Source organism: Mastomys coucha, unplaced genomic scaffold (assembly GCF_008632895.1).
Source record: "Mastomys coucha isolate ucsf_1 unplaced genomic scaffold, UCSF_Mcou_1 pScaffold23, whole genome shotgun sequence".
NCBI classification, from domain to species: domain Eukaryota; kingdom Metazoa; phylum Chordata; class Mammalia; order Rodentia; family Muridae; genus Mastomys; species Mastomys coucha.
This window is the reverse complement of record NW_022196906.1, coordinates 78343242-78370590: the sequence shown is the minus strand read 5'-3', so window position 1 is coordinate 78370590 and position 27349 is coordinate 78343242. Positions and strand designations below refer to the sequence as shown.

The 27349-nt window shown below is 38.9% G+C and overlaps 1 protein-coding gene across 2 annotated transcripts in view; it reads right to left on the bottom strand.

Annotated features, from left to right (window-relative positions):
• Ttk (TTK protein kinase) overlaps positions 1 to 12127 on the bottom strand; it is a 39061-nt gene extending 26934 nt beyond the window's left edge. For both annotated transcript variants that reach the window (XM_031343206.1, XM_031343207.1), the window contains exons 1-9: positions 11995 to 12127; positions 10860 to 11016; positions 7410 to 7623; positions 6992 to 7098; positions 3773 to 3916; positions 3218 to 3332; positions 3006 to 3078; positions 2819 to 2913; positions 960 to 1056 (exon numbers count right to left, since the gene is read on the bottom strand). In XM_031343206.1, coding sequence (XP_031199066.1) covers positions 960 to 1056; positions 2819 to 2913; positions 3006 to 3078; positions 3218 to 3332; positions 3773 to 3916; positions 6992 to 7098; positions 7410 to 7623; positions 10860 to 10995 — 981 coding nt within the window. In that variant the 5' untranslated portion in view covers positions 10996 to 11016; positions 11995 to 12127. The remainder of the gene's footprint in view (positions 1 to 959; positions 1057 to 2818; positions 2914 to 3005; positions 3079 to 3217; positions 3333 to 3772; positions 3917 to 6991; positions 7099 to 7409; positions 7624 to 10859; positions 11017 to 11994) is intronic.
• Between the last annotated feature and the right edge of the window lie 15222 nt (positions 12128 to 27349).

Below are 27349 nucleotides of genomic sequence, written 5' to 3'. Positions count from 1 at the left end.
TCACAACATCAGGAAAAGTCATAACCATTAACTTGACAAATTTGCTTTAAGTGGACATTTTAATATGACTTAATTGTCACAGTATACTTCACTCAAAAAAGAAAGTATTAGAAAATTTGGATCCATCATAGAATAAGCCTGATGATAAACTGTAAGTATCTTGTTTACATGATTCTATTTTTCAGTTAGTATGTGTTTATGAATTTTGCAATACTGGGAATTGAACTCAGAGCCTAACATATGATAGTTATATGCTCTACCACTGAGCCAAATCCCCTGTCCTGACTGTACTATATTACCAAAATAATAGCAGTAGTAAAAGTGGGCATTTATATAACTTCAAGGCAGTAGTTATTAAAAATTGAGAGAATAATTTTTTGACACAATTAAGTTCCATTCCCTAAAAGTAGAGAAAATTATTTTAAATCATAGATTGTGGAAGCTTGTAATGTTGAACATTCACACATTGCCAGAGATTTAATCCAAGTATACCAAGAATATTAGAATCCCTACAAATTCCTGCATCTAGAACTAGTCACTTCCTGTATTAAGCTGGCAAAGGTGGGGCACAGCAGGCTAACTCTAATACTTATGCTCCCACCTCTGCACTAACAGATGCTCTGGGTTTAAAAATGCTTAGTCAAAATCGTGTCAGTAAACATACCAACAAACAAAACCTGGGGAATAGCTCCCATGCTGAACCTCAGACCCCAGCCTACTAGTCCATTTAAACACATGCCTAATTAATGTACCTCATGTTTCTTCTAATACTAGCTCTAACACCTTAACCTCTGAGAAGCAGCCCAGGACTTCTGTGCTACCTCTCAGCGGTGGTCTCAAACTTCCTGTGGCTTCATCAACACTTTGGAGACAGATAAACACTAGGTCCTTCCCTAAAGAAAGCTCAATGAGTTCTAGACCAGGAACCTTTGTCTCATATATATTTAAAATTGTAATACCTTTAAACCTCTCAATTCATAGGAATCATTTCCACTTGATTTGGATCCAGGCATAATCAAATCTCGGTATTCTGATCCAGACCCCTTTCTATTATCCCTGAGACAAAAAGATTTTAACAGTTAACATGATATTGTTTCATTATTCATTTTAAAACTGGCTTTCAATACACATAACTAGTACGTATACACGTTGAATTAGAAGGATCACTTTAAAAGTGACATAATTCTAATGCAAAGGTGACTATGCTTAAAAATTAGGTACTGAGCAACCACAAATCGATGAAGAGATAGCTAGTGTCTCCATTACCTAACAAGTCACAGCTGGAGCTAAGATAAGAATGTGGGAAAGGAAAAGTATTGTAGATGAAACTACATTTCAGGCTGCACAAGATGAAGGATAAGAACACGCAGTGAACTGCCATGTGGGCCTCTTCAGTCTGTCATAAAAAGCATCAGGAACTCAGCTCAGTGAACCTTGAAGGATGGGAGGGTTTAAAACAAAACGTTTTAAGAGTGAAGGAAAAATCTCTGGTATGCTTCAACTAAGGATTTGAAATGGAGGTCCAAGATAACAGGAATATGTAACTTAAATGCAAATATCCTTTTAACCACTAATATTTATTTGAAGCCTAAATAGAATAGGATTTCAAAACTAATTTGTTTCTCAATTTTATTAGCACGTACCACCACATCAAGCACATTTCCATTTCTTATTTGGGAGTAGACATTCAAATTGAGAGTAAGGGAATATATTGGATATATATCTGTAAATATATATATATATATATATATATATATATATATATATACACATCATATATAAATATAACATATAAAACACACACACACGTGCTTCCTATAAGACCAGGGTGATCCCAGCAACCCTTTGATTTAAAAGATTTTCCTGGCTCAGCTACCCTGCTAGGTCTGCACCCCCTCACTCAGCAGCCAATTAACTTTTTTTTTTTTTGGTGCTTGCGGATTGAGCCCAGGGCACGTCACATGTTTAGTATATACTCTACCAGAGCTATGCTCCCGGCCTCTATCCCATTTCTTGAAGCCCTGAGCTCTGAAACAATGTATGAATTCATCATCATTCCCACTAATAGCTAGTCAGCACCTTAAGCAAATTTTAAAAACAAATTTTGTTTTCAAATCATCTTCCATCCCTGCTATAAAGATCCTCACACACTATAATAAGCACTCTACCAAATATACTACTATTAATAAGAAATGCTCAAATAACACAAGTTTAACTCCTCATAGCTTCTACACGTTTACTTGGTAATTTTACAACATATCTCCTCACTTAATAGAAGCTTCAATCAATATTTTTAATGAGAGAAAACTGAAGTAATTTCCTTCTATTCAATTTGTTCCTGATAGCATTCAGAAATTTACTTTGGCAGGGCATGGTGGTACAAATCTGTAATTCCAGCATCAAAGAGACAAAAGCAGGAGGACTACCAGACATCTCAGAAGAACATATCTCAAAGAACAAAAACAAACCAAAACAAAACCCAGTAACTTCTCATACCAAAGAAGTTTCCTTATGCCAAGCCTGGTAAATACAAATCGTGATCCATAATCGCAGGAGGCACAGATTCTGGCTGGGGTCGAGTGTTAAGGCTAGCCTAGGAGAATCAGTGAAATCTGGTCTCAAATATAGAAACAGTAAAGAGAGGGACATGGATGTACGTCAATGGCAGAGGACTTGCGTAGATACGGCCCTCAGCTCAGTCCATAGAACTACCAAGCAAAATTAATTAATCCTATTATTATTACTTAGTAAAAAGCAAGATATTCTGACAATAATCTTTATATACAAACAAATTCTAGAAACCCAAACTCAAACATACCTTTTTGTTAACTGTGTCACAGCTGAACCGTCCGTCTTCACACAGTAATCTGGGCTGTTTAGAAGATTAACTGGGACTCTTCCAAAGGGGCATGGCTAGAAACAATTTGACAGATTAAGTAACCAACTGGGACACATAAAGAATTCACTACCATCACCTTCCTCAAAGTAGACTCAGGACAACTTACCCGTTTGGTTTTGTTAGTCTGCTTTAAGGGATTTCGATGACTTACTTCTGCATCTTGCGGAGGTATGTTCTCTCTGAAGAGAAAGAAAGTAGCTGTGATTTTTTTCAGAGAATAGTATTAATAATGTACCTTCATTTTACTGCTAAATAGTTATTACACTAGTGTGAAAATATCAAAGATAACCATGTAAAGAGCTGAATGCATTTTCTTACCCATATAAAATCCTGGCTACCCCAGTCTGTCCTCTGGAATCACAACTGATGTTCCTATTCTGTAAATTTCCAAGTGAACTGGAGAATGATTCTTGGGCAGTCAGTACTGTAGATGCTGTAAAAATGTCACAACTATGATTAAATTTACAAAAAGAGTAATCTTACAAATAGCAATGTTTTAAAAGACAACTTATAATGGGTAAGAGCCTCCATGCAGGACATGGAAGTGTGACAATGTCTATCAATTCACTTCTTTCCAACTGTGACCTCCACGCATATACTCTCCACGCATATAGCTTTGTCCCCAGGGTAAAAGTCTATCCTTCACTAAGAGCAAAAGACCACCTCTTTACTTTGATAGGAGTCATTTTTAAGGAGTTACCAATACAAGGTTAGTGCAGTAAGGATTTTGTTTCTGAACAGCTTACCTCCTATACACCTACGACTTAACTTTAGGTTTTTAAGCATTATACCTAAGTGCTTTTTTTTTCCTTTAAAGTATCCTCAATCTGAATTTTACCACTCCAGCAAAGCACAGCACGCTTTGATAGCCACCTGATAAACTCTTTTTGTCCTCCTCTGAAAGCAGCTGCTTTTTCTGGAGGTGTAAGTTATGGATGGCAATCTCCAGCATCTGCAGCGGCACCGCCCCACTCTCTACAGCTTTATGAAGAAGCTGTTCACTTTTTTTAAGATTGCCTAAGAGAGGAAAAATAACCGTTATTTGATGCAGCATCTTTTGCCCACTAGTCCCAGCTTGTTATGTACTCATTAGGACCTAGTGGAAAGATTAGACTTACTCACATTATTGCATAAGCAAATAAACAATTTCTCACTTATCACACATACAGTTAACTTTTCTATAGCAATTCCTGTTCATCACTGAAAACCACTTAGAAGTTTAATAAATTAGTCCACACACTCATGCACACACACACACACACACACACACACACACACAGAGAGAGAGAGAGAGAGAGAGAGAGAGAGAGAGAGAGAGAGAGAGAGAGAGAGACACTACGGCATTTAGCAGCATCTTGGGTACTCTCCATATTAAAGCAAGCATTTGTTATAACATACTACTCATAGTAACATTCAGTCATCAAGACTGAAAATTTTGCTAAAAACTCTTCTAGCAAAAGGATTTCTAAAAAAAGATTAAAGGGCTAACTAGCATCTGCTGTCAGACTAACCTATACCACTGCCAAAATACAAAACCACCAAGAAAGGGTATTCAACCAGACGTCACCAAATGCCTTTCAAATACAAACTTGATCTCTAGTAGCTGGTAAATATTCAATGTATACATCAGGTAGCACACAGGATGTTATCAACACTTAGGGTGTAAAGAATATAATGTAGGAAAACACTTAAAGACCTAACCACAGGAAAAGACTCTGAATAGAGCCCTACTTGTTCAGAAAATGAGACCCAAACTGGCAAGTGCCATAAGAAAGATTCTGTACAGCAAAGGAAACAGTTAATCAAGTAGAGAACATGGGTGTTCTTTGCCAGTTACGCACTAATAGAGGCCTAATATCTAAAATATATAAAGAACTTAAAAAAAAACTAAGCAACAAGAAAACAACCAAATCAATAAATAAGCTAACAAAAAGACAGTCATAAAGGAAGAAATACAAGTGGCCAATAAATACACAAAAAATGTTGAACTTCACTAGCCAAAGAAAAATGTGAATCAAACTACATCAAGAATCCATCTTACTACAGTCAGAATGGGACTCATTAAAAAATAAATATAAAAACAAACAATAAATGCTGGTACAAATGTGGACAAAAGAGAATTCTTATGCATCACTAATGAAAATATAAACTAGTCCAGCCTCTGTGGAAATCAGTACCAAGGTTTCCCAAAATACCAGAAACAGAGCTAAGAGATATCCCACCTCAACCTCTCCTGGATATCTATTTACTCAAAAGACTGCAATGCAACCCATCACAGAGATACTTCACCTCAGTGTTTGCTGTAGCACTATACACAGAGCTGGAGATGTGGCTCAGTGCTTAAGAACATTTGCTGTTCTTGTAGAGGACCAGGGTTTGGCTCACAGCACCCACATGGCAGCTCACAACCATTTACCAACTCCAGGTGCCAACATCTGCTTCTGACTATGTGGGTGCCAGGTATGTACATGGTTTAAGTACATACATGCAGGCGGAATACTCATACATAAAAGGAGACACTACTTACAGCAGCTAACCTGTGAAGCCAATAGAGATAGCTAACAGAGAAATGGATGACAAAATGTGGTACAAATGTTATTTTCAGTTATAAAGAATAAAGTTATGATCTTTGCAGGAACATGGATACAACTAGAGACAGTCATAATAAACAGAGTAAGCCAACCTTAGATAAATATCTTTTTTTCCCTCTCTTATGGCCCTATATTTTATACAGTAACACAAAATCACAACCAAGATAATTAAAGAGGGGAAGGAAGGGCAGAAAGAAACTGAGGTACGGGAGATATGCTCAACATCCAACATATGAAAAACTTTAAAAACTAAAAATGCTATTTAATATGAGACAACCTTTAGTTACTCACAATTTACAAATTTTAAAGAATACATGGTAATGATTAAATCCCATATGTTTACCGAGAATAGTGACTTAGAGAAGTACCAGCAATTTGAGGTCTTATTAACTCAGGTCAAAAATCCATTAGTGAATCTGATAAAAATTCTGGGATGCCTTTCCCCTCTAAATGCACACAGCAGTCAGTGCCCAGCCTCAAGAAGCTGCCTACTCAAAACAATCACAATCTTGATCTGGTGGCTACTGCCAAATTTCAGTTATTTAGTTGTTTTTATAGTCAGCTCAATTTATTTGTTCTAAGATCTAAGAATTACAGTTACCTTTGAATAGCCATAGGGTCATAAAGGGCTGACCAGACCTGCTATAAGAAGCAAGAATCAATCAATTTTTCTAGGAGGGAAATGTATGCTTTACATGTACACAGTTAACTACATATTTAAATTACTAGAATTTAGGAATCCCATAGGTAAACTCAGAATTCTCAAACCATGTCTGTATTATACAATATTTTCCCTACCTCAATCCTGGGGAGCAGTTTGCACTGCACAAACCTTACTATCAGAGGGATGTTGTTAGCAGTGGTAATGCTCAACTCGTTAGTACATGAAATTAGAATAAATAAGCAGAGGAATAAAAGACTTGGCCAGAGGATACTCTGAGGGTATAGCCAAAGATTCCCAGAAAGAGGGTGGGGGATGGAACTAACCAAAGGGCTCTAGCCAGGGTAAAAATGTCTCAGGGAAAAGAAAAGATGTCCTGGCCCTAACTTAAAAGGTAGACTATGACAAATCACATGAGCAAGACAGAATGTCCTTGCACTGGTGTATTAGAATCAGCAGCTCAATGTTACAGCACTATTTTAACATACCCAGTGCTATAAGGCCATAGCCTAGACAAGATTATCTATATGCCAGCTAAAATGTCTTCTCTTTTATTCTACAAATACTCAAAGGAAAAAAAGCATCCTTCAGATGTATCCTGAGTGAAGGATACAAACGTGAAGTTTGTCCTTACTCTCACAGAACATTCCTTATGAGTATAAGGACAGTCCAGAGAGTGCTCTGGACTGAACGCTAATGGAGCACTCCTGGCCCATGTTCTCATCTCATCAACTGTAATATTTTTGCTTTAATATTTCACTTCAAATCTATGATTCAATATTAATGTTACAGTAGAATGTACTTTCACTTAAAATGTAAACGTGATTATTTTCAGATTACCTTGAGACAGTTCAAACTGTGCAAAAGATACGTGCACAAAAGCAAACTTCTTGCAGTTTTCCCTGGCCATTTGAAAGTAGTCATGAGCATCATCAGGCTCTTGAATACTGCAACAAAAGATTAGATTCAAATTGATAAAATCAAGGAATTTTATAACAAGTACACTTACTTGATAACTTCTCTTTTTAAAGATGTAGACTATTCTTTTTTTATGTGAAAATAAAAAAACTAGGTTAAACTTGTGTACCATTCTAGGAAATGTCCAAACTGTAACCCTGAGGGATCTATGTCCACAGGGAAAAAAAATTAAAAACAAAAGTACTAGTTTACAAAATGTAAATTACATGTTTTTACCTTGTCTCTCTGTAATCTAGTACATACATAGTTGGTTCTGTGTAGTTTCAATGCTAATACTTACGCTTTTAACTCAGCAAGTCTCACTTGGATTCGAGCAAAGCTCTCATTCTGGCCATACTTATCTGGAGGAAGCGCTTCAATTGCTTGACTATACCGGCCAATCAGCTTATTTAAAACAACATCATTTAGAGGTAGGCTGTTCTTCTCTAGTTTCAGCAAGAAATTCAGCCAGTTCTCTGGGGTGTTCTCAACCATCATAATTTGGTTAACAGTTTCTGAGTTATATGAAGAAAAAGAAGAAAAAAAAAATCACAACTGAGAATAGACAGGTTACCTTTCCAAGTTATCTACACTTCTCTTAAATACCTTGCTAATTTCCTCGTCTCACCAGTCCATGCCTTCAGAACCTGCAGGGCTTCTTGTGGGTGTCAGCTCTCTTGCTGTGAAATTCCATCGTACATAGCAAAAGCAAGAATAAACTTCAAGCTAGGCATGGTGTTACACACCTTTAATCCCAGCACTGGGGAGACAGAGGCAGGTGGATCTCCGTGAGTTTGAAATCAGTCTGGTCTACATGTCCTGCAGTTGCAGGACAGCTGAGGCTACATAGAGACTTCTGTCTCAAAACAAACAAGCAAGCAAGCAAACAAACAAACAAACAAAAAACCACAACAGAAAAGAATAAACTTCAGATGATTTTGTTTTATTTTTATAACAGGGTTATTTTATAACCCAGAGTGGCCTTCGACTCAATACTTAGCTAAGTGTGATCTTGAATCTCTAGCCCTCTACCTTGACAACCATGCCTGGCTTGCTTAGTGTGCACAGCAGTGGGTGAAGTCCTGCAAACATAATTTTCACTTGGTAATGCACTTATTTAGCGCCGACTAAAGAAATGCATTTTTTTAAAAGAAAGAAATTTAAATGCTAGCCTCCTACTTAGGATATCTTTTATTAATTTATTAATTATTTTTATTATAAAAGTATTTTAAATTATAATTTCCTGAAGAAGCGATTACTCTATTTGCAAACAAAATTCCCTTTTCTGCTTTCTAGCAGAGCAGCTCATTTCTGACTTTCAACTGTTCACTCTAAATTTAATCTGGTTGAATACTAACAATGTAGTTTTTTCAGTTTTGTTTTGGTTGATTTTTTTTTTTGTTTTTGCTTTTTAAAATAGGGTTTCTCTCTGCAGCCCTGGCTGTCCAAGAACTTATTCTGTAGATCAGGCTGGCTTGAACCTCAGAAATATGCCTGCCTCTGCCTCCCAAATGCTAGGATCAATGGTGTGCACCACCACTACTAACTAATTTAATTTTTCAGTTTTATTTCTACTAGTTTCCTAACAAGTTAGTTTATGAAATACCTAAAACACATTTTGCCATTTGTGATTTGGAGATCAGTTTCTCAGGCCTCTGGGAACCAGGCTCACTAGTGAACACACTTCTTCCCACCTGTAATACCTGTGGAAATTTTTAAGCAACCACCAGGAATACAGATATATAAAATAGGTATAAAAATTGAGCATTTACTAACAATATCACAAATCAACTTATTTTAAAATAATTCTTTGTCACACATATAATTTTACTTTTTATTAAGAATAAAAAGCAAGCATGTATACTAATGAGATAGATGTAATTGTTTTTGGCTGAATATCTGAAATTGCAGGGTACAAGCATCTCTAATGTTCTTCAGACTTAATCAGTATTTTGAGTCTATTATTAGCAATGTCGAGAATGCAGGTTACCATAAATATGTATACAAGTGGAAGAAACATGCTTATGGCAATTTTAGAAACGCTTGGAAATTCGATCCTAATCCCAAGAATAAATTAAACTAACAATATTTAATGAAATTCAAGTCAGCAAGCCTACAATTTTTAAAATCAATCATTCTAACATATTACATTCCAAGGATAAAATAATACATGTAAGAATAACAGTAGGAAAATGTTTTTTAAAAAGTCTTTTTTTTTTAATCATTAAACTATTGCATTCTGTAAAAGAAATAATCTCTGTACGTACAGGAAAGATCTGACAGTTTATAATGTACAATCATCTCAAATCTAAGCCAAGGTTTCACAGGCAATGAGTGGTGGGACACTGTGCACGGTGCAAAGTACCCACATTGTGTGCTTGGAACCAAGGCTACTGAGCAGCTGAGCGATGCAGCATGGGTAAGCACAGGTAGAAACACCCTGGGTTTAATGCACGTTTGCTTGTGAATTAAACTTCGTTAAGGATTCAGACACTGTTGTCAACTTTACCCTGACCCAACATTCGTGTGGCTAGTGGGGTTTTAATCCAGTTTAAAGAGATGGAACACACAGCATCTGTTTTTATCTGGTGAGTCCACCATTTAAATGACATCAACCATTCGAATCCTAACAAAGACTTACAAAGCTAGTGTGTTAGACTATGAGGATTTTCACTCATTCGGTTATTCAACAACTTCATATTAGGCTGCAATCTAAGCACTGGATATAACAACAGACTGGAAACTGACTTCATGGAAATGACATTCTAGTGGAGAGAAGATCAAGAACAGACACGCAAATGCAAGAAGTGAACCAGGGCTCTGCAAACAATACAGGAAAAGAAGATGAGAGACACACCCCCATCTCAGTAGGAAACTATCTGAAAGAAGTTTATCAGGGAAGGCCATGAAGAGAGACATGTACAAAGACCAGACAGAGGAGAGTGAACACCTATTTGGGACTGATAGAGACCTCTAGCTAGACCAGAGGTAAGACAGGAAGGAGGGGGTCCAGCTCACAGGAAGATACTTCACGTTCAGTATTTGGTGTTAAGATTAAATGTAACTTCAGAGGACTGGAGAGGTGGCTCCGCAGTTGGGAGTACTTTTATGCTCTTGCAGAGGACCCAGGTTCCATTTTCAACGTCTACATGATGGTTCATAAGCATTCGGAACTCTAGTTCTAGGGATTCCCATGCCCTCCCATGTCCTCCAAGGACACCAAGCATGAAAGTGGTACATACACATACATGCAGGTAAAACAATCACACGTAAAATAAAATGAATAAAAAAAATTAACTTCAGTAAGACTGGTGAGCCTTCCTCAGTTTGTAGCAAAAAAAGGAACAGTCAAAACAAAAAACCTTACGTGTGTCTGGATAATAGGCAGTAACAAGAGTTAAGAGAACTACCTGTGGGCACACTAATGAACCATTCTTTTTTGTTGTTGTTTTGAGTTTTTGAGACAGGGTCTGTGTTTCCCACACTGGCCACAAACTTGAGATCTTTCTGCCTCAGATTCCCAAATTTGGTCTGTCTGTCTGTCTGTCTCCAGCAAAAATGTTTGTAATGTTTCCAGACAAAACAAGTTAAGTATGAAGTATAGTCTAATGGATAACCATCAGTTACCGAGGAAAACAAAGACAACTACGTTAGGCAACACAAAGTGGTTAATATTGTTCACCTTGACCTTAGAGGCTCTCAAAGTTTTTAAGTTTTTTGTTCGTTTTTTTAAGAAAAGAAAAAAACTCACCTGTGGGATCAGCACAGACTTTAATTGAGTTTAGCTCATCAGTAAGGTCTTCATTTATCTTATTTTTAATATCTCTCACTTTGTTCATGATGGAATCAATTGTCAAATTTCTGGCAATTAACTCTTCAGCCTCCATTTCTAAATTGTAACTCGCCTTCTGAATGAAGAAGAACATTAGTTTTTGTAAACATATCTAAATGTGATTGTTATTAGGTTAAGTGTTAGTGGTGCCCCAAAACCAAACCAGAGCAACAAAACCCACAAGGACATAGCTTGGAATTTACCAGAAAAAAGTTTCAACGAACCAAAAACATCTATTCTTCCCAGTATAAGACAGTATTGAGGTTACACTGTGTGAACCTGGAAGGTACTGCCCACATGAAAAAATGTTGCCCATTTTTGTGTTTTGAGTAAGGGTGTTAAGTAGCCTAGGATGGCCTTGATCTCTCCATGTTTCTGCAGCTGGTCTTGTTTCATCTCCCAAGCACTAGGTCTATGTACATATATACACCACCACGTCCAGCTGATGCCTTTTAAAACTTCATTTCACTGCATGGCTATCTTTCACATATGGACCTAAGGAATCCGTTTGGTAATGAGAATAAGTTGTCCCTTTGGTCGCCTACTCTGCCAGAGTAAATATTGACATTGAGAGCATTCTGCAACCTCCTACTGATAAGTGACTTTCAGCGGTTTGTCCCGGACAAAACCACGATTTGTGTTTTTAATGCAAGGATCCGAGGTACTGTCACAGTACTGGAGCACGAATGTTTGTTAATGGTCAACAGTCTGCAGTCAACAGTCTGTCACTCTGTCTGCGATTCTCTAGTAACTCAAGGTCAGAGCCACCGTGGCGTGTTACAATAAAAATGGGAATGCAGGAGGGCAGTAAGGGTTCCCCACCTCCTCCCAGCTCATAGCCACCAAGGGGGCAGGTCCGGAGAGTTGCACAACAAGTCCCGGCAAGCACTGCACACCCGCTTCTGGGCCCCGCTTCTCCACAAGCCCGGGGCCCACTGGCCGTACCCGCCCGCCTGGCCGGGGGCCCATGTGCCTGCTCGCCGCCGCCCCTCGCCACCCAGCAGCCTCCCGCCGGCTCCAGCCTCTCTGCAACGCACCGCTCGGCTGTACCCACCTCAGAAAGCCAAGCTGCAGACCGGACAGCGGTACCCCAACCCCTCTCCGGAAACACGTTTGAATTTCCCCGCTGCCTTCTCCGCCACCTCCCATTGGCTACGGCTTGTCACGTGGCAGCGTGGTTCGTGATTGGCTCCTTGCGCTGCACCGCCTCCTGCGTGGAGACCGGACTCACCCACTTCAAGCGGCCCGGGGAATTATCCACGCCTGCTGGAGTGGGCTTGTCACGTCGCTCGCCCTGCTGGCCTCCTCCTGTGCGGTCAGGGGTTTTCCTTTGGTGCTCTCCCGCTGGACCTTCCATTACCGTCCAGCCTTGTCTTCAGCCCAAGACCCGCCCTTTCCTTTGTTAGGATTCTGGTCCCCCTCCCTGTCGGGACTTCCCTGGTTGAGCTCCTCTCTGCGAACCCCCCTCACCACCACCCCCGACTCCCATCCCCGTGATGCTGTCTCAGGTACAAGCTCGGCTGCTTTAAAGACAAAAGCTTCTCTAGGCTTCCTCGCTGGTACCCATCTCCCCTAGCGGACTGTGTGGTCCAGGGGAACGATTTCATGTGCGGAAAAATAAAAGGGCAGATGCTCTGTTTTTGCTCTGGTTTACACTTGATAGTTTTGCTTTGTGTGAGAAGCTACAGCTGTAGTCAGAACTCTCATCTTCAATCAGTGAGAGATGCCCTCTGTCACAAGTTGCTGATACCCAAATCCGTGTATGCTCTAGGTCTTTAAATAAAGAGGCATTGTCTTTACACACAACCTATGCTCTGTTCCTGTATACATTTATTTTCTTGGGGGAGGGGCCTGCTTGTTGTTTTGTTTTCGAGGCAGGGTCTCGCTGTGAGTGTGTATCCAATGCTGCCATAGAACTGACTCTCTTTGCACAACAGGCTGGGATTAAAGGCATGTGCTTTAATCTCTCAGCGTCCGGAATACTTTAAAATTGATTGTCTATATATTATTTGTAGTACCCAATTGAATACAGATGTGATATAAATAAATGTTAGACGGTGTTACTTAAGGAACATTGACAAGCTGTTCAATACCGACACAGGAAAAACATTCTTTTCATCTATGTACATTTCAATCCCTGAAATGTAGAACCCACAGACACAGAAAGTTTAATGCAAAGTTAGTCTTTAAACTAAAGCCTTTTTGGTCAAGCATAAAAGCTGAAAAGCAAACCTTTAAAAGATCAGATTATCTTCATGAAATTTAACTATAGACTAGAACACAGCTCAGTAATATTTGTAGAAATACAAGAAAACTCAACAGGGTTGTCTTTACATTCTTATCAAATTGAAAAAAAAAATCCCCAGACTTTAAAAACAAGAAAATGTAACTGTTAAGTGTGTGTGGGGGGGGGAGGGGTGGAGGGAATAGGGGATCAATTAAAACAGACCAGAAATGACACAGGTGACATATTTGGCTAATTAGGACATTAAAAAAGTAATTTGTGTTGTATTTTATGCATTCCAAAAACTAAGAAGGAATTCTATAAACACATTAAGGAGAAATTCAGAATGTGTGAGAATAACCAAATTGGATATATGGAAATGAATTGTGCAAGGTATGCAATAGAAATTACATTATGTGGGGTTAGCAGTCAATTTGTTGGGAAAAGAAAAAAATCACTAGGCTTCAAAACACAATTTAACAACAGTCTGAAGGGCTGGAGAGATGGCTTAGCAGTTAACAGTACTTGCTTTTGTGGAAGTCCACATCAGGTGCTCACAATCTCTGGTGACTCCAGCTCCAGCAGGAAATCTGGTGCATCGGAGATGTCGCACTCAGGAGCACTTACCACAGATGCACACACACAAACACAACTACAAATAATAAAAAGAAATCTTTATTTTAGAATATGTAAAATTAAACACAGAGAGATAAAAGTGAACAAAAGCATTGGCAGATTGCGAAACAAAATGGTCTAATGTACATATAACTGGAATTCCTAGAAGAAATGAGGGGAAACTGGGAAAAAACTGGGCAGTCTGCTCAACTGTGATCAAAACTACAAACCAACAACAACAGACTGAACGATATGGAGAAGGCCTCCAAAATTTGCGAGTATTATAGAGACATAATTAAATTGTTTAAAACTGGTTATCAAGAGAAAAATTTTCAAAACAGCTGAAGGATAAAAGTTACCCATAGGAAGACAAATGAAGACGATAACAGACTTCCTGTCAGAAATGATGCAAACTGCAAAACATATTTCAGAATACTCAAAAGAAAAAAAAAAAGCTAGCCCTGACAAATTTTACATCCACCAAAAGTACTATTCATATGAGGGGAAAATAAAGATGAAAATATAGGAAGGATGATTTATCACAAGTAGGACTAGAATACAAGATACAGTTAAGAAAATTCTTCTAATAGAGTAATTCTGAATTTACAATGAGTATGAATCTACACTAAAATAATGTATGTGAGCCAAAACATAAATCTATAGTGTTATTAAAAGCCTAACTAAAGAAATCACTAAGAACAAAAGAAAAATGACAAACAAGTAAAAATTAGCAAGCAAACAGAAAGTTCTTGCTTCTGGTGAGCAAAAGAGTGGAAGTGAAAATCAGGTGATCAGTGCAAAGACAGATTCAAAATAGAGGCAAAAACAAAGGGGAAAACACATTATCAAAACAGTAGAAAATCCAAGTCTATTGGTAACTTCATTAAATGTATACAATCAAAAATAAAATCTCAGAAAAAAAAAAGTCTCAATTCACTACCTATAAGAAACCTAAGTTGGCGATTTTTGTTGTTTTTCTGGGTTTTTTTTTTCATTATGTTTTGAAATGGCTGTCTCTCTCAGTTGGTTTCCAACTCTGGGCTGAAGCAATCCTCCTATGCCAGCTTCTGTAATAGCCGGAACTAGGCCCAGCTATCTGATTTAAGTACAAAGACACAAATTGGATAAAGATGAAAGAATGAAAAGAAGGATATCATGCTGAACTGGTGAAATGCTACAGCCAAGAAGTCTAACCGGGCAGAGGTCTCAAAGATAAAGGTTTCTTAAATGGACTTAGTAGTTCGTCTTTTTAAGTCAACGGCCTGTGATCTTTGACTGAGGACTCCGTTTGACAGTGTCCTCACACATGGATCCAGAGGTGAGTATACCCATAGGACATTGAGATCAAATGCTCTGAAACCTAGCTGCAGATTCTGTGTCACAAATCTTCATTTAGTTATTAAAAACCAGGCATCATTCTCTGATGGATACAAGTCCTTTTTTAAAAGCACGTTGTTTCATTTTTACAAAGGCAGGCCCAGACAGCTCCAAGAAGCTAACAGCTGAAATGTCCCTGCCAAAACGTCAGAGTGGAGAAATGGGATGTAATTTGAATAATCAATCTGCCTTGTATTGGAGCATGCTAACTGCTCAGCATCGCCTATGTATTCTGCATTCTACCCAGACCCCGGCAGTTCGTCTGGAGAGAACTGAAAGTAAAACAAGAAAGAGAAAGGAAAGTAACTGCTGAGCAGGGAGACCATGTCCCTTTCTGGATTTCTTAAAATGCCGAACATTTTGAGCGAACCAGATAGACTTGCATCTTCACGATCAGAATATGGATGGACTCCTCATCTTTGTTGCCAGAACAGAATTCCAGAGAGTGTGTGACCTAAACATAGATCCATTTTTCTCATCTGGAGGCTAGAAACCCAAGGGGAGGCAACAACAGGGATAGTTGCTTGTGAAGCCTTTTCCGTCAGTAATGAAGGTGGTGGGGTTCCCCTGGCTGCAAAAGGTGTTTCTGTTGCTGTTTGTTTGTTCCCTGTGTGGGGGCAGAGACAAATCATCTGTGGTAGCTCTTCCATAAGGACACTAATCCTCTTGGATTAGAACTCCACCCTTATGACTTCATCCCATCTTAATTACCTCTTTATAGGCCTTACTACTAAAATGTAATCACATTGTGGATGGTGTTTTGGAAAGATATAATTCAGTCCAGAAGGAATTACGTCTAGGGAGAATGGAAGAATTAGCCTAGTGTTTGCAAGCAGACTGTCCTTCAGTAATGTTTATTACTTCTACAATTTGTTTGCAACGCTGGGGATCAAATCCCAGGGCCTTGGGTATGCTAAGCAAGAGCTCTACCATCAAGCTGCACGCCATCCCTATGGTAAGGATTGTTAGTCACCTTGCCTATTACTGTGACAAAAATCCTAGATGACAATGGTTTAAGGAAAGGGTTACTTTGGCTCACAATTACAGGGCAGGGAAGTCAGGGCAACAGGAATTTGAGGCAACTAGTCTGACCACACCTATTGTCAGGAAGGAGAGAGAGAGAGAGAGAGAGAGAGAGAGAGAGAGAGAGAGAGAGAGAGAGAGAGAGAGAGAGAGAGAGAGAGAGAGAGAGAGAGAGAGAGACAGAGAGAGAGAGACAGAGAGAGAAGACAGAGACAGAGAGAGACAGAGAGAGACAGAGAGAGACAAGAGAGAGAGACAGAGAGAGAGACAGAGAGAGAGAGAGAGAGAGACAGAGAGAGAGACAGAGAGAGAAGACAGAGACAGAGAGAGACAGAGAGAGACAGAGAGAGACAGAGAGAGAGACAGAGAGAGAGAGAGAGAGAGAGAGAGAGAGAGAGAGAGAGAGAGAGAGAGAGAAGTATAGGACCGAGGTCAGCCTCAAATGTCATTCCTTTTGTGTTGAGCCAGGTTTTCTCAATTGTGTAAACTGGCTAACTAGCCAGCACCTGGGATTCCCAGTTTCTACCTCCCCAAAACTTGAGATTACAAGCGCAGGCCACCATACCCAGCATCTGTACATGGGTTCTGAAGACTGAACTCGGGTACCTATGTTTGCAAAAAAGTATTTTACCAGCTAAGCTATTTCCCTAGCCCCTTGAGCCACCTCCCACACCTCCTCCACTCCTACAAAGAATAGTGATGCTCTTCATAGTCCTGCTCCTTCTCCAGCACCCAGCATGACTGCAGCCAGTCATTGAATCTTTGCTCTCACAGCTTTTCTTCAAATATGTAAAGATATTTAACTATAGGTCAGATGCTTGGTTTCAAGCCTTGATACTTGTCCTGTCACTGGGGTTTTCTGGTTTTTGTTTTTCTTTTGGGATTCACCAGCCACAAACTATATACAAGTATCGAACTATGTCAAAAGGACATTTTGCAGAATGAGTTCTCTTAGATTCTTAACATTGATATGTCAAAGTCTGCAGTTGGAAAGGCATAGTACAAAGCAGACTCACCTTGAGAATCACCACTCAGAGTGTTAGAGTTCTTTATTGCGTTTTCCAGCAGGAAGACAGAAGTGGAGAGTTCTGTCCTGTACACACGTGCTGAATGGAGAGGATGCAAGGGCAGGGTGCAAAGGTTTAACTGGACTAAGTCTTAGGTTAAATAGCCCTAGCTATCAATGAGGGAGAATGTATATCAATTCTGTAATACATTTTTGAAAGAGTTAAATATATAAAACAGACATGATTGAAAGAATAGTTTTATACAGATGTTATATACAATACATTCATTCATATTTAAATGATATATTTTGATAATTTTTATATTAGATAAAATTACAAAGAACCGACTATATCAACCATCCTTCTCCAAACTCTTTTGGGCCCTTGACTTTTTCTCCTGTCCACATATCTCTCCACCTGTGCCCTAGGAACACATGGATCTGCTAAGACTACATCAGCTAGCAGTTTCCACAATTTAATATAAATGGAATGATAAAAGAATACATTTTTGCCTTATTTTGACTCTTTTCATGCTGATTTTGAGATTCATTCATGGAGTTGTGTGTATTGATGTGTACTACATTTATGACAATAACACAGTTTGTTAATCCATTTCCATTTCCATGATTGTCCACATTTGAGTTCTTTTCAGTGTGGGGTTGTTACATATAAAGCTGCTAAGAGAATTCACCTACAATTATTGATATGAAGTATAGTTGACTTTCTCTGGAGCAAATACCCAGGAATAGAGAAGCTCTGTTATATGGTAGGTATAAATTGAAATTGTGTTTTCTAAAGTTATTCTATTGTACATTCCTTCAGCTAGCCTTGAATGGCAGTTACAATCTCTCCAGATCCATTCCATCACTTGGTGTGGCTACTATTTTCAGTTTTAGAGATTGGGTTATGTTCTTCAGTATTTCTGGGATCCCCTGGATATTTTCACAAGTGTTCCCATAAAACGATGTGTGCCTTCTATATAATACTGTGGTTGTTTTCAACATCTAACTCTGCTGGTTCTTGGATCATACAGGGTCCAAAAGACATCTTTACTCCCCTGTTGCATCCCTTATTATTGAGATTCTGTTATATCACAGGCTGTGTGTGTGTGTGTGTGTGTGTGTGTGTGTGTGTGTGTGTGTGTGTGTAAGTTATCATAGGATAGCCTTTAATGTGAGATGAGATACAGGCAAATAGAAATTTAGTTTCCACAAGCCTTTGTAGAGGCGGCAGTGGGCTAGACAGCCAATCTGGAGAAGAGAATCCTTCAGCTAAAAGGAGGAGACTGAATCCACACTGATGACTGCAGCAGTGCCCTAGTTTTTCCCTGGCATAGGCAGGTGTTTAGATATTCATATATGTTGGGCAAGCACTTGACCTCTGATCGACATTCCAAGTCCAAGGTAGCCCTTCTCCATTCTTCAAACCAACTTTGTTTTACTTTCTCCTCCCTCATCAGCTTCTAGCTCACAGGCTGCCTCAGTTCCTTCAGCACATAGGATGTTTTCTGTCCCAAGGGATCCTTACCTTTAGATTCTCAGACATTGCTCTTAGTTCAACTTTTAGGTTCAAATATTGTTATTTCTTTTAAAAAACCTATTTATCTTTATTTTAAATGTGTATACTTTTAGGAGGGTTGCAGTGCTCATAGTAACATTATATCCCCCTGGAGCTGGAGCCAAAGGCCACTGTGAGCCTTCTCCCAGCATGGGTGCTCTCTACCATCCTGCCTGAGCCCCTGCCACCCACCACCCTCTGCCATGTCTTTAATGAGAACTTATGTAACTGCAAGCCCTCCAAGATTTTCTTCCAACTCTTCCTCACATCTCTATGCTTATCTGTGCATAGATTTTTAAACTATCTATAGTAATACTGTTCATTTATTTTTGTTTATTGCTTCTCTCCCCTAATACATGTACTTTGAGCATGAGGTCTTTAGTCTTCTTTGTTTCAGGATATTTGACCAAACTGTAAACCCTGAGATTGTGTTGCTTTCTGAAAACAAAAACAAAAACAAAAACAAAAACAAACTATTTCTAGTTGTAGTATGGCTCACCCATAGCACACATTTTGAATCCCTCTGGCAGGAATACAGACATGCCTTTAGTACACACTTTTAATCACAAACAATGAAGGTAAAGTAAGTTTATAGAAAGAAGTCCCATGCTTAAAAGTGATGCCTAATTGAGTGGCAGACAAAGTGATGAGTCAGAGAAAGATTTGACAGACTAGAATATGCCCAACTCTCACAGGAACATAGATGAAAGGAAAGTTACCTGAGGGGCAGTGTAGAGAGAGGAAGGAGGCCATTTTCCTGGGAGAGTTTCACAGAGACAGGTTGTAGAGAGAGCAAGCTAAACACAGATAAGATAAAATGATCCAGGGAATAAGAAGGAGTCAGAAGATTAGAACAGATTGCCAAAATTACTATGAGGCCAAGCAGAGCAATTCAGTAAGAAACCAAGAGAAGCCAGATTGAACCAGTCAGCTTGGAGAGGAGTTTGAGCCAGAACAGCTGAGTTGAATCAGCCAGTCAGAGCTCAGAAAGAACTAGAAAGGGTGAGCTTATTCAGCAGTAAGTCTCAGAGGCTGAAAACATTCTAGGCCTAGATTAGACTGTACTGAGGCTAGAAGATTTCAGGACTAGGCTTAGGTTAACAGCTGAGGCAGTAAGCCTCAGAGACAATTATTACAGGAGAATAAAAGTTATTTCTACAGCTTTTTCACTGTTGTGCCCAAACTACTTAATGGCTTCGAAGAAGCAGCTGTGACAAAATGTTCAATGAATGTATCTTTATCCATGCTATACAACAGACTATGACTTCTATAAGAACCAGACTGGAGTCTATTTTTCTCATCTCTTTGTCTGCACACAGAGAATATGTGCTGAATACAAACAAAAGCAATGATGCTGATGGTGATAATGGTAGCTGTAAAGCTACGGACACTGTAAAAACCCAATAAGGCTACATCATTTGGCCCACATAGTAGTTAACTGTTGGGTTGTGGTATCCTCTGTCTGTTGGGTCTTGAACCTGCATCTAGCTTTGCGAGGACCAGGAAAACAGCCGTGAAATACAAAGTCCCTCTAGGCTGTATTTACACTCAAGATCACTGGACGACTACCCAGACATCAAAGTATTTCTCTTATTTATAAAGGCTGTAAGGTTGGTTCTTTGCCCCTAAGACTGTTGCTGCTCATGCCCTCAGGGAGTATCTCACTTTTGATCAGGAACAAATCCGGCCTCTATAATGTGCCTGTCCTATAGATACCTTCTCCGCCAAGGGTCACCACTGCTCTGCCGGGTCACAGTCTTCTAAACATCCCATTCTTAGTAAACTCCACTTCTACTATACTGACTATGAAGAATGTTACCACCCTCTACCCATAGCTTCAAAATTTACAGCAACAAAGTGTGGTGACCCCTGACAAACAGCCAACCATCACAGGTAAACTGAAATATGTTAGCCTCAACGAGTCTTCTTGCTTGAATGATAACGGAAGTCTCCTCAGCGTCTGTACAGAGACAGCAAACAAACCAAGCAAGTCTGCCTTTACCTGAGCTCTAGCCAATCACAGGCTGCCAAAGTATTAGACCAAGACCGTATGAAGAACATGTGAATTGCAGCCAATCAGGTTGTTTCTCTTTGTCACTGCCTTTCAGTTGGCTAGAAATACAATTGACACAAGTGGCTTGGTGGGACATTCTGACCCATCTTTGGTTTCAAAATGCCCTATTCCAGAATGTATGCCTTGTCCAAGTATGCTTTATTAAGTTGAAGTGGTTGTTTTTTTTTTCTTTTAACACTTTCCTTTCTCCTTTCTCCTCTTTCCATATAAACACTTGCAGTGCACCTTTCCTTGTACTTTAATGGTCTATAGCAGTGGTTCTCAACTTCGATGGTCTATAGCAGCGTTCTTAACTCTCCTAAGGCTGGGATCCTTTAATACAATTCCTCACGTTGTGGTGAAACAATCCTAAGATCGTTTGGTTTCATTGCTACTTTATGACTATAGTTTTGCTACTGTTTTGAATCCTAATGTAAACATCTGACCTGCAATCCCTGTGAAAAGGTCATTTGATGCCCCGAGGGGGGTCGAGACCCACAGGTTGAGAACCTCTGGTCCACGGCCTGTTCAGTGATTGCTCTTACAGTTCTTATGCATTACTCTCACTTTACAGACCCTAGATGGGATTGGGCTTTGAGTAAGAAGCAGCCACAAAGATTTTTGAACCCATTTTCCCCTCTGGCACATAAGGATATATGGCTGAGGAGCCTGCTTTTTCCTTTCTTATCCTTAGAATGGGTTCCTTGAAGGAGACTCATCAGCCTCCCTTCTGTTAGAAATCTATCATGGTATTTCACAATTTACCCCAAATGCCTAGTATAGCACAATCAGATGAAAAGCTCACTCACGCCTGTCTTCAGATGCTCTTCGGCCCCAGGAAAACAGCTTGGTGTTACAATTTCTCCAGACATGCTCAGACAGGTGAGTGCTTCGGCCCAGATCACAGCCAAGTCTGTGTTGTCCTGATGCACAAGAAAATCTTCACATGGACTCATCAGTGACAAGCCTTGAAGTCACATAAAGCCACCCACACCCTTGGCATTAAAGACAGTTTCTCCAGAAAGAAAATGATCTTTTGTTTCTTCTACAAGGGGGCCTGACATAACTTGCTGTCGGACTGTAAGAGCCTCAATCCTTTCTTAAATTGGCTAGAAAAAAAAATCAGTTTTTTTTTTTCTACTGTGTTGTGGTCTGGAGTTTCCTTCCTAAATTAAAAAAAAAAAAACTGTGAATTTTTGATGATAGGAGCAATTTCCTGACACTTTTGAACTGTTGGATTCCTTTCATTGAAAAGCTTCATGGGGACTCATTTGTCCTGTGTACAGATGCAGTAAGACACTCCTTAGAGTATAGGATAGAAGTCACCCACATTAGCCTCCTGTGTCACTGCTCAGAGCAGAACTGGACTTATACAGAGGACACGCAGCAAGGTGCCTGGGGCATCTGTCAGAGGTTCACTCCTTGCTTTATCTGGGAGGACAAGCAAGATAGGGAGTATCCTACAGCCTAGGCAGTCAGAACCACAGATGTCTCTACAGAGAGGAAGTAGGGGGCCTTTTTTTTTCTAAAAACAGAGTCATAGAGGAGTCTCCCCCCGCTCCCCCAGTGTCGCAGAGGAGTTCAGGGTAGACATGGAAGAAAAGCAGATGCTGATGAATGGTAACATTTTTTTTTTGGCAGCATAGTTCTCTTATGCATAAACCATCTGATTTTTAAAAATCAAAAGAGAAGGGTAGAGTAATAGGAACGTGAAAGGCAACCAAAGCATCCCTACATTATTGAATGGACTCTGCGAGCTTTTAAAGTTAAAAGACAAACAAACTGGCATCATACTTTAATGGTATTGGTATTTGATTTGAGTGATTTAAAATTCCGACCTGTGCCAGGCAGTGGTGCTACAGTTTTTAACACTCAGGAGGCAGAAGTAGACAGATCTCTGAGTTCAAGGCCATCCTTAGTCTACAAAGTTCCAGAACACCCAGTCTCAAAAAAGAAAATGAACACACAAATAAAAACAATTAAATTAAATTCTTGGCTGCAGACATTTGAAGTATATCTTAATATAATATAAATAACATAAAGTCTATCTTATCAGGGAATCACATCACATGACCCCCTACCATGATCCTAAGAGTAGAGCTGAGTCCTAGGTTTCTGAAAGAAACCTCACGGAGGGCAAACAAAGCACCAGCATTTTGCATTTGCAAACTGCTCTGTGGTAATCAATGTGTGTTGCCATCAATAGTCTCCTTGGATTCTATTACTAATTTACAAAATAGGCAGTATAATTTTCTCATCTGTGTTTTTTCCCCCCAACATAGGAGACTGAAGTCTAAACCAGATTAAAGACTTGCCCTGGAATATTCCTCCAAGAAAAACCAAATTGGACATCCTCTTTTCAGTCCATTTTTATTTCTGGTACAACTAGTATACAAATCTATATACATCTGGTCACTGAAAATAGCTCTCAGTGTCCCGAGGTGCTTGGTTTATAGGCAAGTAGGGAGAATTCACATACTCATTTATAATTGAACTGATGTATTTCATGGTGGTACATATGGTTAGTTTATATGCATAAATAGGTCAAATTCACATACTTACTCATGCTGGACATGGTAGGTAGCGCCTGTTCCAGCATTAATAAAAACAATGTGTGCACCAGCCTACTAGGCAACCGATCCACTTTCCCATGGGTCTCCGGGAGGCCTCCTCCTGTTGTAGTTCAGTTGGCACGTGTTCCTTTTGAAGGATATCACCTCTACATATTCCATACTCCACCCTCTGACCCAGTTTCTACCAAAAGTTGGCACCATGAGTGTCACATTGCACACACTGCTGGAAAGCTCTGCACTTGTTTAAAGTCTGTCTCAGCAACTTTCAGCCGATTTAATTTACCCTGGAAAGAGCTGGAGTGGTGAAACACACTCACAAGGATGATATCAAGGCCAAGCTAACCTCCACTTAGTTCATTCTTTCCCCTCCAGGACAAGTTGATTCACACATTCCTTCAAGGACAATAGAGATATTACCTGTGACAGAACTCCAGAAGGCACTTCAGAGGCTCCGGACATGATGGCATTCCATGAAGAAGAGTCTGTTTAGATGAGAACTTCCTGGGAACTGTGGGTCCACTTTGTGACTGAAAAATATTGACCTCTAGCATTTGTGAAGTCTACAAGAAGAGTGGAAAAAGACACCCCCCCCAGACACACTCACACACATTCTGCTTGTTGAAATATTTAATGTCTGACTAAATATATGTAAAATAAAATATGCCCTTTCCCCCTACTGAAACCAAACCGATAAATAATAGTCAAATGAAAGTATATGCTTAAAGTTATTATTTTTATGTCCTGATATCTGGCAAGATATATAATCCATTCAAATGTCATTATTTAGTTACACATTAGATGTTTTGTTTGCAAGATCAATAACATGAAAGTATGTAATTTATAAATGTATTTACAAATTGGTTTTCTTCATAAATTTCACTTATTAAGTTGCTATAAGTAAGATTATCACTGGATCCAGTGGTTCATGCGGGTGATATCAGCACTCAGGAGGTTGACACAGTAGGATTGCTGTGAGTTTGAGGCCAGTTTAATTACCATGGTGAATTGGATGATGACTCACAGTGATGTTTTGTTTTGATGTCTCAGAACAAAACAAAACTAGTGCTAATTTGAAAAATGAATTTTCATATAATTTATGACTATTAACACAAATGAATATACTTCAAATGTCTTCAGACAAATTAAGCATGATTAAAATTATTTTATACTCACCTAAGAAGTAATATTTCTTTAAAATGATCTATTAAAATGAAGAATTACACTCAAATTAATGCACATAAAAACTGTAATATAAATTATCTAGAGTTAACCTTTTAATTTACTTTTCAAAGTATCTAAGTCTTTAGATTGTATTATGTCTTCACTGGCATTGTTGAATAAGGAATAGTGCAAAATTTTTCATATTTTACATTAAAACTTTACCTATATTTAGAAATGTAAAAATATAGGGCAGTCACTGCAGAAATTAACAATTTTAATGTTTTATTTAGTCCTGTGTGGCTAAAATATTATTTTAACTTGTGATCAATATAAAACTATAAAGTCTTTTATAGTCTTTTTTACATTAAGTCTTAAAAAGCTTCTTTAAAGCCCCTGTAAGTGGAGTTTACACTGATCATTCTCTCAGGTGGATGAGTCGCATTTCAGATGCTCAATGGCTATGATTTCTGAACATGGCAAGTATTCTTTGGATGCCTGTGTGCAATTGTTGCAGATATTGCACTCATCAGCGAAGCTTTCAGATCCATGAACTAAGGCATGAAAAAAAAGCAAGAAAATGAGTATGCACTGCAGGCAATGACTGGGAGCAGAACTCAACATGTCATTTTCTCCGTCTTTCCTCTTACCCAGCCCCTTTTACTACTCCACCTCTCTGAGCAGTATCCACAGTCCATGCGGATAGTGGCAGCATCCTTAGGCTTTCATGAATGTAGGTGTTTTTGTTTAAAAAGACATAGGACAGGAATTTTGAAAAAGAATGCCCTGGGGCCCTAGTGTGGTTAGCCATGAAAGTTTCTGTTTAAGTATCTTAAGCCTCACTGCGTCTAACCGAACACCAGCTAATGAATAGTGGAGATCTGTGTGTGTGCTAATTTACAGGTTGGCATGTTTGTGTAAGACAGGGCCCTGGGTTTATTTTCATAGGTATGAGGGAGGAACAGAATCAGGGCAACCTCAAGACTAGCCAGATCTTCTAGGAGCACAATGAGGACAGGAAATGACTGAGATGAGCCAGGCCTCTCAGGACTGTACTAGAGGACCAGAGATGAGCTGGACTTTGAGCCTTCCCTTGACAAGAGTGGTAACTCCGAGACGGAAGTCAATGGCAGGGCAAGGTGGAAAAGAGCCTGTCCCCTTTGGCATGCTGGGAAACTGATGATTTGGGATGCACATGATCCATTAACTACTGTTGCTTTAGTTCTTTCACAGAACTCAAATGTCAAAATAAAGATAACAAATGATTTCAGTGGTCACTTACAAGTTCTAACTTACCCATCGGTCCATTCCTTTAGTCAACATTTGTCATCTGTTTTGAACATTTACTTATTGGAAGATGGCTCTTAGGAGCACAGTACAAAGATGCCTAGGATAGTGTTGCTACCCATCAATAGCTCTTGCCACTGTGTAGGAATCAACAACCCCACAGGACCTTCCTTTTTTCCTTCACTAGTAATTTCCTCCAAAGTGCGAACACCTGGTTGTACTGTCCTCATCAATGCTGCTGGTGCAGACCAAGGCTGCTGTGGGAGATGTTCTCCACTGTGACCTTTTTTTTTTGTGGGAGTGGGGGAGGCTGAAAAATTGCCCTGTAGCATTTTATAGGGTCTCCTTTTAAGCTCACTTATTGAAGGAATTAAAAATTCTCTATGAAATGTCTAAGTAGAATATATGGAATATATAGGAAGAAAAGAAGGAGGTCAGATCCTTCTAAACTATATCAAATGGAAAAGAAAGAAAATAATGCTAACCCTACACCCAATGAAAGATGCTCTTTAAAGAAATAATAAAAAGCAACAAACTTGAAGTTACTCAAGTTACAATTGTAATGGCCACATGTGTATGATCATTTTATATCATTTTGAATATTATAGAATACTTAGATGATTGTAATTTCTCCTCATGGAAAGGGATGGTTTTACAATGGCTATTTCCTTTTTTTCTTTTTGTACATTTAAAGTACATTTAGAACATTATATGTGGTTATTTAATCCAATTATTTAATGAAGGATATGATTGTATCTTAAAATATTTTTAATTTCTATGTAAACTTATGGTGGCGAACTCTTTCAGTAGTAAAAATGCCATTCTTTAAATAAACTTAGATATCCATTCCATGCAACTGAGTAAAGCAGATAGAGAATGCATATCTTCATTTATCAGATGGAGTGACTAAGATAAACAGAACCTAAGTCTCTCCCAATTGCTGGGGAAGGATGCTTTCCACTATGACACAATATTGTCATACTTGCTGCTCATAAAAACCTGTGGTCTTTTCACATAGTGTTTGAAAATAGAATCCCATGTGTAAAGTAAACACCTTTCTAGCTAGGACCCAATAACATGTGCTCTATGGTTTTCTTTTATTTATTCTAGGTCAGAAAGGAGTACATAAATGCACACCACTATTTGCTGAGAGTATACATTTTAATGATTTAACAGTAATCACATGTTATTTCTTATTGGGAAATGGCCTAGTTTTTTCTCTACAAAAAATAGGTCTAGTAATATAGGGAATGTGGCTGAATCTAATTTACTTTGCAATAAAACTTTGTGAATGTGTTGATGAGTTGCCATCTCTGACAGACAAACTTTGCTGACACATGATTTCAACTCAAAATGATTCTCTCAGTAGATGATGAAAGCAAAGTATTTCTTCCGCCTTCTTCAAATTTATAACTAGCAAAAAAGTTCAAAATCATATGTACACTATGTCATTGTTAAATGACTGCCATTTAATTCTATGTATGTTATGGTTAGGGCAACACAAGTTATAAAAATTTGCTTTTCTTTCTCCCAAA